The sequence below is a fragment of the Pavona decussata genome, unplaced genomic scaffold (assembly GCF_977016875.1).
Source record: "Pavona decussata unplaced genomic scaffold, jaPavDecu1.1 SCAFFOLD_260, whole genome shotgun sequence".
Classification (NCBI taxonomy): Eukaryota; Metazoa; Cnidaria; class Anthozoa; order Scleractinia; family Agariciidae; genus Pavona; species Pavona decussata.
The window spans coordinates 686,910-701,514 of record NW_028145663.1 but is presented as its reverse complement, the minus strand read 5'-3'; the positions used below and the strand labels follow the sequence as shown (position 1 = coordinate 701,514).

General features: G+C 43.7%; 1 protein-coding gene across 1 annotated transcript; it reads right to left on the bottom strand.

Moving 5' to 3' along the window:
• Window positions 1-6,563: 6,563 nt before the first annotated feature.
• LOC146456146 (uncharacterized) lies at window positions 6,564-14,605 on the bottom strand. Its single transcript, XM_085093413.1, has one exon. The coding sequence runs from the start codon at window positions 14,574-14,576 to the stop codon at window positions 8,577-8,579; it is 6,000 nt and encodes a 1,999-aa protein (XP_084949539.1). The 5' UTR covers window positions 14,577-14,605; the 3' UTR covers window positions 6,564-8,576.

Here is a 14,605-nt window from a genome sequence, read left to right as displayed (position 1 = left end):
TTAAACGCGCTAGATTTAGCCGCAATCATTAATATAACTTTTCTGTCAACGATCAGGCCGAGGCAACCAATTGCTGACATTTATTTGTCATTGACCACTATGACTAAACAAGGATGTGTACACTGATGCTGGTACTTCCTTTAAAGCTGACATACAACCAACGTTTGTTTAACCCTGCTTTAGCATTCACAAACGTTTTTTATTGGGTTACGGTGACTCGCCAACCATTAACAGAGTAAACATAGATATTTTGTTTCGCCGACAAATATGACAGCAATAAGGAAATGGTCGCATTGTGATATTCCTCTCAAGCTGAAAAACAGGAAATTGAAGATGGTGATCATCAGCCGCTTTTGGGCCGGAGATGTTGAAGTCGCGTGACGTGTATTTTCGCTGAGTACGAAATAAAGCTAAAACAAATAAATATAACAATTGAACGTAATCATGGTAATTATAATCAGAGTCTAATCATAATTGATCAGGACGGCTCCTTTAATTGGCGAAATAATACCGACAGTTTAGCTTCCTTGCCTCTATATCGATCGATTTGTTTGCTGGTGAGTATTACAGTATTTTGCTAAACGAAAGAACGTATAACAAGGAAAATTTTTCGTGCGCAGAGGAAGAAAACTGTGTGGTCGAAAATACGAATGGGATTGTTGAATACTCAGAATGAAACAACTGTGGAATAAAGAAACCACGAGACTATACTAAGTGTTCCTGTATTGACGTCACAACCCTACTATCCCCAGTCTCCCACGTTTCGCACTACTGTACACAACCGGAAGTGAAATTTGACGCTTTATACGCCTCAAACGCGGGGAAGAAAAATTGATAAGGATTATTTATTTCGATTTCCATACAAAAACAACATTGAGATTTGACCAAGCAATTAAAAAAATTCTGTTATATACACTCGGCGGATGCATAATGAACCAGGTAAATGACTAAACTTTGTCACGTTTACAACTATAACGGACATGCATGGCGAAGCAAAGCAGTGGCAAATCAGTTTTGTTTCCGAACAGAGCAAAGTAGTGTTTTCCTCATAATTTCTTGAGAAATGCCCTAGTCATTAGATGACTCATAATAACCAACTTCACTGGACTCCCCTCAATAACTCATAATAATCTGATAATCTCACTAAACGATTTTGGCCAAAAGATTTAAAATGTTGTACAATGTAGAACAGGCCTCAAGGTAAGTGCTATGCGGCGACCGACTGTCCAAGATCTGGCCCTATTTCAATTCACACCAAAACACATTGGGTCAGTTATTAAAAGACAGTTTAGACGGCGTTTAACAAACCCACGTTCTAAGTCATTTTCAACTCACAAAAAACAGCATTGTCTGCTGCCGACGGTAACAAGAAGGCTTGCATCCCAGACTAGAAAGCTATTTACCTACTTAAAATAAAACACTTATAAACAGATTTGGAGGCCCTCTGATTGTCTTAAATAAATGTTTAAATAACTGGCCCATTATTTTCCATTCCCGTTCAGGTTTCTCAGTTTCCAGACCTCCTGACCGCCTTTCGGGCGCGAAAACCTAAACTGATACTTCACAGTGCTAACTACCAGAAATTACTGTATTTTTTCGATTAACCGCCGACCTTCGAAGCGCCCACCTTGCATAAGCGCCCACCCTGAAAGCCCAAAAAGTTAATAAACGCCCACCTCAAATAATCGCCCACCCAGAAAGCCCAAAAAGTTTAGCTAAAGTTTATAAGCGCACACCCTCGAATAAGCGCCCACTCGATCCCCCCTCCCAACAAATAACATTTCTGTACTAGCCCAGCGTGAAGTAAGGGGAGCGTCAGTTGTGTTCCAAATTTGGTCTTAGATACGTTAGTCAATAACGTTTCGTTTATGTTGGATTTTGCACTTTGTTTTGTCTTGTTAAAGCGAAATAAACTTGTTATCCTTTGTTTTGTTTTTCTCAAAAAAAATTGTCTCTCTTGCTGAAAACTGAAAATGTTGGGAAAATAATAAGCGCCCACCTTCATTGGCCCAAAATTAAATAAGCCCCCAGGGCGGTTAATCGAATAAATACGGTATATATTCTATAGTTTAGAGAGCTTAAACTTTGAAAGCTTTATAATTACAAGAAGTACATCTCTGATCTGGCTAGTTACGAAAAACTGTACGAAAAACTGTCACCAGTCTATAGAGGGCGGGTTTTTTAAAAATATATTTCTTGGGCCCGAAAACGCTTCTGGAGTTTCGCGAAACGGATCCAATGGCTTAAGATTGGCTTCCGTGTGTTATTTGGCGCAAAGGGGGAGGGGAGTGGAGTATTTAAGTTTCATACGTGATGGCTGTGTAACAGTTTTTAGGCCAAATCTAAGAAATCCGTGACGACTTTATACCATATAGTATAGCATAGCTGGAGTTTAGTTGGAACTTATTAATTTGCATTGATCTGATTGGTTGTTTTTTGGTCTCATGGTGCCCCCACGGGAAACAATTCGCCCGATTTGAATTACAACGAAGGCCTGTTTCTCAAATAAATGAACTTCTCCTAGAATGGGTTGCTCAGAGAGGACCGCACATTATCCTTCTTAGCATATGGCGAGGCAGGTAAGTGTGTGCTTGAGTTTTAAGCGAATTTAGCCAGGTTAGTACAGCTTAGTACAATGTGCTGCACGTGGACCAGCCACTGAGAGATAAACGGCATAAACCGCTCAAAATGGCTTTTGGGAGCTCTGAGAAGCTACGAAAACACAGCAAAACAGACCAGGTGTGCTTTTTAAGATTAAAATGTTATTTTTGTAGGTTTTCGAGGGAATCTTGTTCGAATTTAGACGCGATACAAAATCTTGTATTACGCTTTCGTGACCTGAGATTACACTACCACTGATGTCACGGAATATCACGGACACAACCCAACCGTCACTTGAATAATAAGTTTGTCCGCCGCGGTACCTGACAGTCACGTGTTTAACCAACAAACCCCCCCCCCCCCCCCAAAAAAAAAAAAAATAGAAGGCTACCAGGACTACATACTGCTTAGCAGCTTTCATTCGAAGTTTTACACTTAAGGATTTTATTCTGTGCACAGGCAGACCCTACCATAGAACTGAATACTGCTTTCATTTGAATGGACCGAGAATGATCACATCGTTAATTTCACACTTACGCACGTGGTTAGCATTCTGTGAACGGAGGGGTTAAAGTTCAGTGGAAATTAACAATCGCAATAAATGACCAAATACTTTATTAGAAAGGTTTCAAATAAAAACTTTGAAGAATCCTAATTCAAACTATGACGTCGCCGATTTTCCACAGTTTCAGATTACATGTATGAACATATCTTTATCAGTTCACAGAAAAAGCGGTTTTTGAGAGCAGATACTGACCAAAAGCAGTTATTAAAGAAAAGACTCACTTGTTTCTCGGACTGACTTGATGCTAATCTTAAGTGACTGGGAAACCAGCGTCACTAGAAGTGATTTACAGAATAGTCCTCTTAAAGGCTTATTAATAGGGTTGGTCTTCCTTGCCCTGCGAGCAGAGATTATTTTTCCGTTGGTCTAAGATCGAAGGGATCGGTACTCGCAGGGTAGGTCTTCCTTGGCATAATTCAAAATCCAGGAGTTTGGACGAACAATACAGGTTTCTTATTTCGCACAAAGTACAGAAAGCCCCTTCGAAGTTGAGTATTGCGGAATCGGTTTTGCCCCACCTCTATAAAACAGAATCCTCCATCTTGTCGTCTTACTACGGGAAAATATTGTTGCTTTTTGGGGGTCTATTCTCAAATTTAACGTTTTTGAGGTGCAACTATCCTAACCGAGTCATTTCTGTAAAGTTCTGTAAAAACTAAGAAGATGAAATGCTAAGAATATAAAACACTTACATTTCTTGTATGTCTGGGAAGTCCTTCTGCACAATTGAATGCACTCCTTGATTCCACTTTATCTTATGCAACTGATTTAGCTGGCCTGTTGACCATGTGCTACCAGTTTGCTATAACGCTACAGAACGCCGGCACGCTGATGATCTGTGTTTATAGACCGGAAACCGATACCTCCCACCGACTACCTTTGCATGTGCCGATTGCAAACCAAGAAAAAGTTGATAAGAAATTTTGCAACACTTTCCGAACTTTGAACTGGTGAGATACTCCATACATGTTTGGCGTACTTTTGACATTCGCTGATATTGGAAATGGTGATGAATTTTTTTTAAAAGCGTTATTATTTTACTCACTAAAAGGATAAAAAATGACTGGACTGGTGACACTTAATACTGAGCAGAAATTCCCAAGCGAACAGGAAAGTTTACGCTTGCCGCCGGAAGAAAAGAAGGTGTTACACTCGTTTTATTTGCTTATCGCATAGCGCTTATGTGACCATTGTTGACATAATTTTTTATGTGCAGTAACCATATAACCAATATATTAAACGAAGTCCTCGATATAACAAACGACATTTATCTCCAGCTCGGCCATTTTAAACGTATGGAACAAAACCTCTAAATATCAAACCCTCCATAAAACGAACCAATATCCCTAGTGCCTTGGCACTTCGTTAAATCGAGGTTCCACGTTGAAAAGGCAGAAGGTTACCATTTTTAGCCGTCGGCCGATCCCTTTGAAATTATCATTAGAGTACCCCCTTCCTAGGAGGGTGGGGGGCCATTTGATAGCTATTTTTGACACGTTGTACGTTCAGGTTCGAGAGCGTGATCGGAAATGTAAAAATATAAAATTGACACTCTGGTTTGAGCTTTTTGAAATTTTAAAATTCAATTCGCTCAACGTAACAATGTGCCGAACTATCAGCAGGAACTGAATCGGTAGGAAAAACATCGAAGTTAATAATGGAGAAAATGAGAATTTAGGCAGGGAACAAGAAAGGAATTTACCAAATTTTGTAACCTACGTGCAGTGCCGCTGTTAATTGTGACGTTTTCACGGAAGTCGCCATCGTACTAAATTTGCTACCGACTGACAGTGCTTGTACTATAAATAAGTTCTGGTTGCAAATAGTTGTGACTCCCCACTCCTAGCATCCTGGCGGCACACACGCCACTCGTCTGTGGTTTGTACATTTTCCAAACTAACATTGTCCAGTAATGTCGGACACTAATCATAAAGGGTGATTTTCTCTGTCTTTTGTCTTGTGTCAGAATAACTTAACTTTAGAAGAAATAGGAATCTTTGTACTTGTTGGCCTGTACATCAACCGCTTGCTCCCCTGAAAAAAATCAAAAGACTTTTGAACGCCAGTAATCAACAGCAATTTTATAACGCCCCTCTCCGATTAGCTTGTGGCCTGCACAGGCTATCTTCCGGCATGATTTGATCGTTTTCTTTGCCTCTCACTGAAAACACGAGAACAGAAATAAAGATGTGGCGTTATTGTTTTGCTTCGGAGCACGTACGTGAGTCTCCCCAGTTCCCTATTTTAAATTTTTTCACGGCTACACGTGAGGTAACTTCACACGTGGACCGTGGTTGGAGGGGAGGGGTGTCTGGGGCGTGGCATCTGTGTTTGTTTGATTTTAACGCGAGAACAGCATGCGCTCTTGATTATACAGATAGTGACAACTGCCCCTATGTACCTGGCGATAAAAAAAAAAAACTTTGACCACCATATAAATGAACATGGTAACAGCTTACTAGACATTTGCAAAATCAGTGATTTACGAATTTTAAATGGCAGATCAAAAAGTGATTCTTTTGGCAAAATTACTTACCACTCTCCATTAGGAATAAGCACCGTTGATTATTTTATTGTCAGCCACAACATGTTAAACCTAGTAGAAAACTTCATTGTAAAACAACCAACAATTTTTTCTGACCACTCTCAACTAATCTGTTGGATTAATAATCCTTTGCCTGTCCCAGTTAATACTGTTACAGAACCACTAGTAGATACCTTCAAATTACCAAAACAATTCATGTGGGATAACAATTCAAGACAAAATGTTCTCGACGCACTTAACTTAGGTGAAATTCAGTCGCGTCTACTACTCTTTGAAGAAACGTATTTCGACTCTACCTGTGAGGAAAGCAATCTTGCAACTAAACAGTTAACTAATTTAATAAATGAAATATCTCTACGATCCCTCAAACTAATCTGCCCAAAGAAGGGTCGCAAAAAACAACGCTCTAAAAAATTGTTTGACAAAGAATGTTTCCTTTTGAGAAAGACTTTAACTAAGCTATCTAACAAGCAACATAAAAACCCTTTTGACAAAAAATCTAAGACAAGAATACCATAAAGCCCGTAAGAATTTTAAAAAACTCATTAAATTTAAGAAAACTCAACTACTTAACTCAAAAATCGATAACCTAGTAAGGCATAAAGGAAGTCAAGAATTTTGGAGTTACTTGAAATCAATCAATGAAAATGAGCAAAGTTATAACCACTGTGACAGTAGATTTTCCAACTTTCGCGGGAAATACACGGAACTGTAATGAAGTCTTAACAGGAACGCAGGGGGAAATTACACTCAAACGGGAGCACTCGCTCGCAGGGAGAGACTGTCACTTCTCAAAGCGGTACCAGGGATCAAACCACGAACTGGATAGAACTTCAGTAAGGAAACGAGAACTTGGTCCAACAGAGCTTTATTCTGACTCACTTGTAATTCGAAAGAATATTGTACAACAAGGGCTTATATGTGCTTGTACATTAATTGTTGTTTACAAGGTGCTATACGCGAGTCAATAGAACTAAATGAAAAACGATTAAGAGCGGAACAGCGTCTTTGTAAGCTAACGAACTAAATTATTAAGAGCGGAACCGCGGACTTTTAACTAGAGAACTAAATTAAAATTGTCGCCCGGAACTCTAGATTGTGAGTCCAGCTTGAAAAACTAATTTCGGCGGCAAACGCCTTTCTGAATACTCTAAATTACAACTTAGAAAATCTTAATGAATCCTACGGCTAACAGCAGCTGCAAGTGAATATTTCCGGAGATAACAAGAACTTTTCATTCAGTAGATCAACACGACTAACGAGAACCAATTCAACTAGGAAATGACAGGCCAGCTGAATTTGCTAGTTTTTTATTAAACGTGTAGAAGCTCTCTACTTCTAAAGTAACCGAAACAAGCTCGAATAAAAAGTAATCTTAAGTTAATGAACTACAGAAGTGATTGTTAGCTTAAGTTTAGTACAATACTTCCGAATCCTCGAGGGACAAAAGAAATGCTAATTTAGCTCTACAAGTTGTTTACATTCTGCTTCCGTTGGTTTTCTAAAGTTACAGAGAACAAGAAACAGTGAATATCTTAAAGCGAACTAACTTCTTGCAGCGAAAGCGAATAAATAATTTGCAAGAAGACCCAACTCCTTTTTCCTTATTTAAGATTAAATATGGTTGATTCACGGACAATTACCCGTGGCGACTAGCGGAAATCTAAAGCAAGCTAAATATTTGATTATACTATGACTAATAAATTCTGTGCGAACATTTCTTGCCAAAATTGCCAAAACCCCCGTAACACTCTCCCAACCTTTGTCGAGACTCCGGGCGAGAGAGAAGGGCGAAAAGAAGAACCCAATTGAATGACGTAGAACTTAGTAAATATACATGGCTAAATATGGTGCGAAACATTGTTTTTTTTTTTTTTTTTTTGTTTTTTTGTTTTTTTTTGGTGTTTTTTTTTTTGTGTTTGTGTTTATACCTGGAGAAGTAGAGATATGTGTGTGAACAGCACAGGTAGAAAGAAAGCTAACCTACTATGACTTACGAACTAATTAACGCAGGTTGCTCTGCATCCAGTCTGTTAGGGCTTTGAGTTTATGTCTTGTGGTCATCGGCGTATGGCTAGGCAGTAACCGCTTTAAGGACGGGCAACCAATTTCCTCCAGGTTCCGCACGCACACGTTTACGTCCTCTAAGTTAAATGATCCCAGCAGGTCCTGGAGTAACAACAACTTCTGTTGTCCCTTGACCCATAGGACAAGGGTCGTTGGGGCCGTTTTTCCGTTCTCCAGCTCGTCGAGGACGGCTGCCTGCAAAAAGGACGAGAGGCTGTCCAGGGCGGAAGAGGATGGAATCCCGCTATCTAAGATGGGCCAGCCATGAGTGGCGGACTGGTGGCAGTAAGTACGCCAAGCGTCAGGACCCGCGTTAAGCAAATCCGTCGTGTCGAATTTGCGAATACAGCAGCGGCGGCCAAGGAGACTGTTCATTCCTAAGGCCTTGAGATGAAAAAAACCACGACCATGTTGGAACCCATCGAGCTCAACGACAACGGACATAAGGCCATGATAATCCACAGGATTCTCGAAATACGTCTTAAAACTCTGGCAACGGGTAGCTGAGCAAAGTGAAACGAACGGGGACAGAGGGGGTATTTGAAGGGAACAGCGACAAAGGGTTAACAAAAACACATGTGGTAAAATAATAAGTCAAATAAGTGTGAGAGGAACAGTAAAAGTTGGCAAAATGGGTTTGTGTGTGTGAGCAGCTGGCAGCGGGGCAAATAAAGAGTAAAGAAGCACACAAGGATGTGAAAAGCAAAACAAAGGGCGACTGACCGAAAACTTGGAACAAAAGCCCTTTTTTTTTTTTTTTTTTTTTTTCTTCTACTACACACGCTACAAACCCCGGAGCTAAAGAGAAGTACCGGTCGACTGGTCACTCGTAAGTGGCAAAACTTCAACGCCGACGGGAAGCGCACGAGCAGGGCGCGAAGTAGCCCGTTTGGACAGAACACAACAAACAACAATCAAGATTACAAAGTTGCAGCTGGTCAACGCGAGGGACACAAAGACGGCGACTTGAAAGAAATCGGCATGAGGGACCTCGTGTACCGAGGAGATATCACCTCGGAGTTGTTGTAGCCGACGTGTGAAATCCTGATCCAACGTGGCGTATGTTTGATCTAAGGACTCCAATGTGCTATTGTCCAAAACCAAGGGTTCCGGGATAGAGAAAGGTGGAGGAGAGGAAAAGTTTCCATGGGGAAGGGGAACTGTCTGCCAGGGAACAAAATGGAAGGAACCCGAATGAAAAAGGGGGAACTGGAAGCTTAAACGTGAGGGACACGCCGAGAGGCCAGTAGCTTGTAAATGAAAGGAATAAGCACATGGCAAATGGTACACGTGCAGAGGCGAGATCGGAAGGGAAAATGAACCATTGTGAGAATGAATAGGTATTGATGCAGTGTCGGTCGCGAGATAGAATCTTCCACCTAGGTGTAAGATTGTGCGTAAGTTATTACAATTGGACAATGGAGTGTGTGCATGAGTGAACGAAAGCTTATAGTCAGGCGACCAAAGTGCTCCCAGCCAACTAGGATCTTCGATGACGGTTAAGATATCCTTAGGGCATAAAAGTGTAGAGGAATCTGAGATGCATAACTCGAGGTCGGGCTGTTTGAGCACAAAACGTTTGTCGTTACAAGTTAGTAACAGTAGATCATGGCGTACTATTGTTCCTCCATAACAAAGGCCATTGGAGCGGTATGAAATCGGCACTAATTGTTCCATTGTACACACGGCTTGAGTTGATGATAGCTCCGGCAAGGTAAACAAAAGATGTAAGGCGATGTTACGCGTTGATTGAAATTGGATATCCATAAGTGGATTCATCATGACAGCAAAACCGTTACGCAAGGCGTCAATAGCGGGCGCCAGAGCTGGGACGGTGGACAGTTTGAGTGTAATTTCTTCGGTCAAAAACCGAGGAAGGTCTGCGAAACCGATATTTCCACGCCGGGCCAAATGGGACAATTGACGCAATAGGTCATCAACCTCTGTGAGTCGTAACAATGAGATGAAAGCACGATTAATTTCCATTGAATAAATGGAAATGAATTCCTGTTGTAAATTGAAGTGACACTGTTGTTTATCGGCGAAGGCATCAAATTGTTGTTTCCAGCCTGTGAAAGCTCCTGCTACTAAACGCAACGAGTTGATCACTTGGCTGAGTTTTGAATTGATAAGATCAGTTGTTTTTACGAGATATACGATTTTGCCGTCTAATGTTTTCATCATAGTGTCAGCCTCCGTCATTAACGACGCAAACTCCCTGAGAACCCGTATGAGGCCCATAAAGTTTGTAGAGTCGCATGACCCACCTCCTAATTCGTAGAAAAAACGCGGTATACCAAGTACACCTGTATGGCACCAATAACTCGAGCGTTTTCCACGGGTAGATAGCCATTCCCGTTCTTGAGGAGTTCGTACATGACAAGACTGACGAGCCCATTGTTTACAACCGGTTAGCGAATTTGCATAATGGCGAATAGGGCATACTAAGCTTGAAGGGCGACCAGTAACGTAAGCATAGAATCGCCTCAAATAACTATCACATTCCAATAAATCCGTTACCCCTTGAATTGAGAACAAGCGTGTAGTAGCTCGCTGTACCCCGCGGAGAGAGGACAGCACACGCTCGTAGAATTTGAATAACGCGGGGTCACAAGAAGAGTTAAAGTCAGGGGATTTTATTCTGGGAGCTAAGCGCAAATCCATGTGAAGGCTAACCAATTTTGTGTCCTGGTACAGGACAAGGGGTTTAGGATTCTTAGCAAGCATCATTGCCTTAGGATAAAACCCAACAACCTGTCCCGCAGCATCAAACTCGCTAGCGCCGACCAACAATTGATTCATATGCAGGAAAGCACCACAAAACATTAACATCAGCCACAAACGAACCGCTGTTGGCTTGGTGACGGGTGGAACCCGGTTCACCCGCGGGGTAGTCGGTGGGGACCCTTGTAGTGGTAGCAAGGCCCGGGGTCCCGTAGGAGGGGAAGAAACTGACCGTGCTTGTGGTAACCTTGGTAACGCGTCGGCACTGGCGTTGGGACTGGGCACTAAAGGTGACGTGAAACTAGAGGACGGCTTGTGTGTAACCGCATGAAGTGTTTCTCGTTGAATGATCAACGGAGTGTCCCTCTCGTCCCAGGCTTCTGATTCTGAATGGGACAATTCGCTGTTCCTTAACTGACGTACTGGAATGGTGGTCAGCGGTGCCTGGCGGGAAAATGGCTGATCAGGGCGGAAAGTGGCCGCGTGCCGCGTCTGTGGTGTTATGACAGCAAGGCAGTGTAAAGATGGGTCAATTTCGGTCCAAGACAAAGAAGCAATGCGTGGAGTGTACTCAGGATCAGCTTCGAGGCGTCTTTTGGCTCGCGGATTGTCCTTATAGTACTTAGACAACAAGCGTGGATCAAGGATATTCTCACGGTTTTCCCAAGTGTTGTGACTATTGGGGAACCCGAGCCACTTAACAAGGAACTGGGGTTGACCATTACGAAAACGATGACGGACAATCTTCTCTGCAGGGTAAACATCATCAGCAAAAACCAGAGGTTCGGCTGAATGAGCTGAGCTTTCCTCGTCGGGAACAACTTCTACGGAGTGAGGTGGAACAGGTACCTGTTCGCCTGAGTTTTCAGGGGCTGGTTCTGACGTCTGTTGCTCAGGAGCAAAACTGTCGTCAGGCAAATCCACATCTGCCAGGTAAGGGTCGTCCACATCCGTTACAGGTACACGGGTAGGGCGGTCACTTGGGTCAATATAACGCTTTAGTCGGGACACGTGAACAGTTGTGGTTACCCGGCGATTGTCGACTGCGCGTAGGATACAGTGGACTGGGGACAAGAATTCCACGATTCGGAAAGGGCCGTGCCAGTTGTGAGCTAATTTCTTGGATAATCCCTTCCGATTCTTTGGCGTATAGACCCAAACTCGCTCGCCAAGTTGGAAACGTGTTGGCTCGGCGAAACGATCATGGAGATCTTTCATCTTCTGTTGTGCTCGCTGTATGTTCTGAGCGGAGATTCGGCGCGCGATTTCAATATTCTCGACCACACGGGCTCTGTGCTCCGCGACAGAGGCCGACATCTCACGAGGGGGAATAAGTGCCACGTCACAAGGGGTGACTGGGTCTCTGCCATACATCAGGTAAAAGGGGCTTTCACCAGTCGTATCTGAAGGCGCAGACCGGTAACCAAACAGGACGGCACTAAGGTTTTCATCCCAATTCTTCTGGTTACTGTCCACGTACATAGAGATGCTCTGGACCAGGGAGCCATTAAAGCGTTCTACCAGGCCATCGCACTGGGGGTGGTACGCCGTTGTGAATATCTTGTGTGTGCCCATGAGAGCACAGACTTCTTTGAGCAAGCTGGACTTATAATTAGACCCGCGATCAGTGAGCAGTTTCCGAGGGGCTCCATGCCTACTAATGATTTCATCTACCAGTAATTTGGCGATTGTTTTGGCTTCTATATCAGGAACTGCGAATGCCTCGCACCAACGGGTGCACATATCGGTGAACACTACCAAATAGCGATTCCCTCTACTAGTTTGCACAAACGGACCACAGCAATCTGAAGCCACTACGTCCCACGGGCCGTGCACTGGTATAGGGAGAACAGGAGCAGTTGTACGCTGTTTGGGATTCTTCTTCATTGCACATGACTCACAGGATAAACAATAGTGCTGAATATCCATGTACATCTTGGGCCAAAAATACTTGTCACGCAACTTCGCATAAGTTTTGTTGACACCCAAGTGGCCGGAAAATGGGCTGTCGTGACCTTGTAACAAAACTTCATGGCGGAGGGACCTAGGGATGACCAGCTGAGATTTAGGCGTAGGGACCCGCCTACTTCCAGGAATCCAGATGTGACAGAGAAGACCATCAGGATCCAGATAGTACTGTTCAATGGTGTGCAATAACTTCTTGGCTGCCTTGTTGTCGGTGGGAAGCTCTTCCCATTCTAAGTACTCGATAATATCGGCCAAGGAGGGGTCTTTGCGTTGGAGTTCTCGCACTCTGTCAATTTGAACGCCCGGACTGTCTAGAGCTGCGAGAACAGTGTCGTACTCTCGTCGGGAAAGTGCGTCTGCGTTGCCATTACTGAGGCCAGGACGGTGTACAATTTCGAAATCGTACTGCTGCAAAATCAGGCTCCAACGCATAAGTCTTCCACTAGCGTCCTTGATGTTCATCAGCCAGCTCACCGCGCTATGGTCTGTAAATATCTTGAAATGGCTGCCGTAAAGATAGGTCTGAAAGTGTTTAATCGCTGCGACCACGCCCAACGCCTCTTTTTCCGTCACGGAGTAATTCTTTTCAGCTGGAAGTAACTTACGACCACCGTAAGCGATCGCCACTTCTTTACCATTCTGAATTTGGCCTAAGACATAGCCCAATCCAACATCACTTGCGTCTGTGGCGAGAATAAATTCCAAGGTGAAATCTGGGTGCGCCAGGATGGGGGCCTGGGTCAGAGCGGTTTTTAGGGCGTCAAAAGCGCATTGGCAAGACTCATTCCATTGGAACTTTAATCCCTTCTTGGTGAGGTCGTGTAAGGGGCCAGCTATCTTGGCGAAACCTTTGACGAACTTCCGGTAATAGTTGGCTAGTCCCAGGAAGGCGCGGACATCCTTGATCGAACGGGGAACTGGGTACTCCTTAATGGCACTTATTTTATCCGGGTCTGGACTAACTCCTTCTTTTGAAACTACGTGTCCCAAGTACTTAACTTTCTTCTGGCCAAAATGACACTTTTTTGGTTTGAGCTTGAGGCCGGCGTCTCGGAATCTGTCAAAGACTAAGCGTAAATGTTGCAGGTGATCTTCAAAGGTACGGGAATATACGAGCACATCATCGAGATAAATTAGGGCTATCTTCCAATGTAACCCGCGTAGAACGCACTCCATAAGCCGCTGAAAGGAACTAGGCGCATTGGAGAGACCAAAGGCCATAACGTTGAACTCGTACAGGCCCGCATGGGTAATGAAGGCAGTCCGATCCTTGGATTCTTCCGCTAAGGGGACTTGCCAATAACCACATTGGAGATCGACACTCGAATAGAACTGGGTACCACTGAGTGCGTCTAAGGTGTCTGCTATCCTTGGAAGGGGATAAGCATCCTTTTTGGTAACACTGTTGACCTTTCGTAGATCACAACAGAATCGGTCCGTACCGTCCGGCTTCTTTATTAATACCACAGGGCTTGCCCAAGCACTTTGACTGGGGCGAATTACCCCTTGATCTAACATGTCCTGGATACAGCTTTCAATCCGGGCTTTCTGTGATTCAGGTACTCTGTAGGGACGCTGACGAATTGGCGCGTGATCTCCCGTATCGATGTGATGACGGATTAAGTTTGTGCACCCCAGGTCGTAGGCGGAAGTGGCAAAGATATCCCGATACTCATTAACCAGGTTCTGTAAGGCCCTTTTCTGTGCCTCGGTGAGATCGGAATTGGTTAGGTCCACAGGTACATCCGGTTCAGCCGCGGTAGAGTTGTTTTGCGAAGCTGGGGCAGTGTCTAAACTGGAGACCTGTAGATCTTCGTTCATACTGGTGAACGTACCCAATGTTGCTCCTTTGTACAAGGTGACTGGCTTAGTTGTAGGATTTATTAGGCGAAATGGCACTGTCTGGTCAGCGGTAACGGTCACTAATGCGGCTGCGCCCTGAAGCTGATAGCGTACTTTAAGGTTCTCTGATGCTTCAATTAATCCTGCTTCGCCGGTAGGGGAGTCCTGACCTAACCTAGCAGGAATCATTGCTTCAGAGCTAGGTGGGATCACACATGTAGACAACACGTGGACGGAACACGCCCTCGCTGGGTGTGGCTGCATATGATTATCCTCAAGTTGTAGGGTACCAT

Coding starts and splice junctions, on each gene's coding strand:
- LOC146456146 (XM_085093413.1), bottom strand. CDS start 14,576: ATGCAGCCACACCCAGCGAGGGCGTGTTCCGTCCACGTGTTGTCTACA.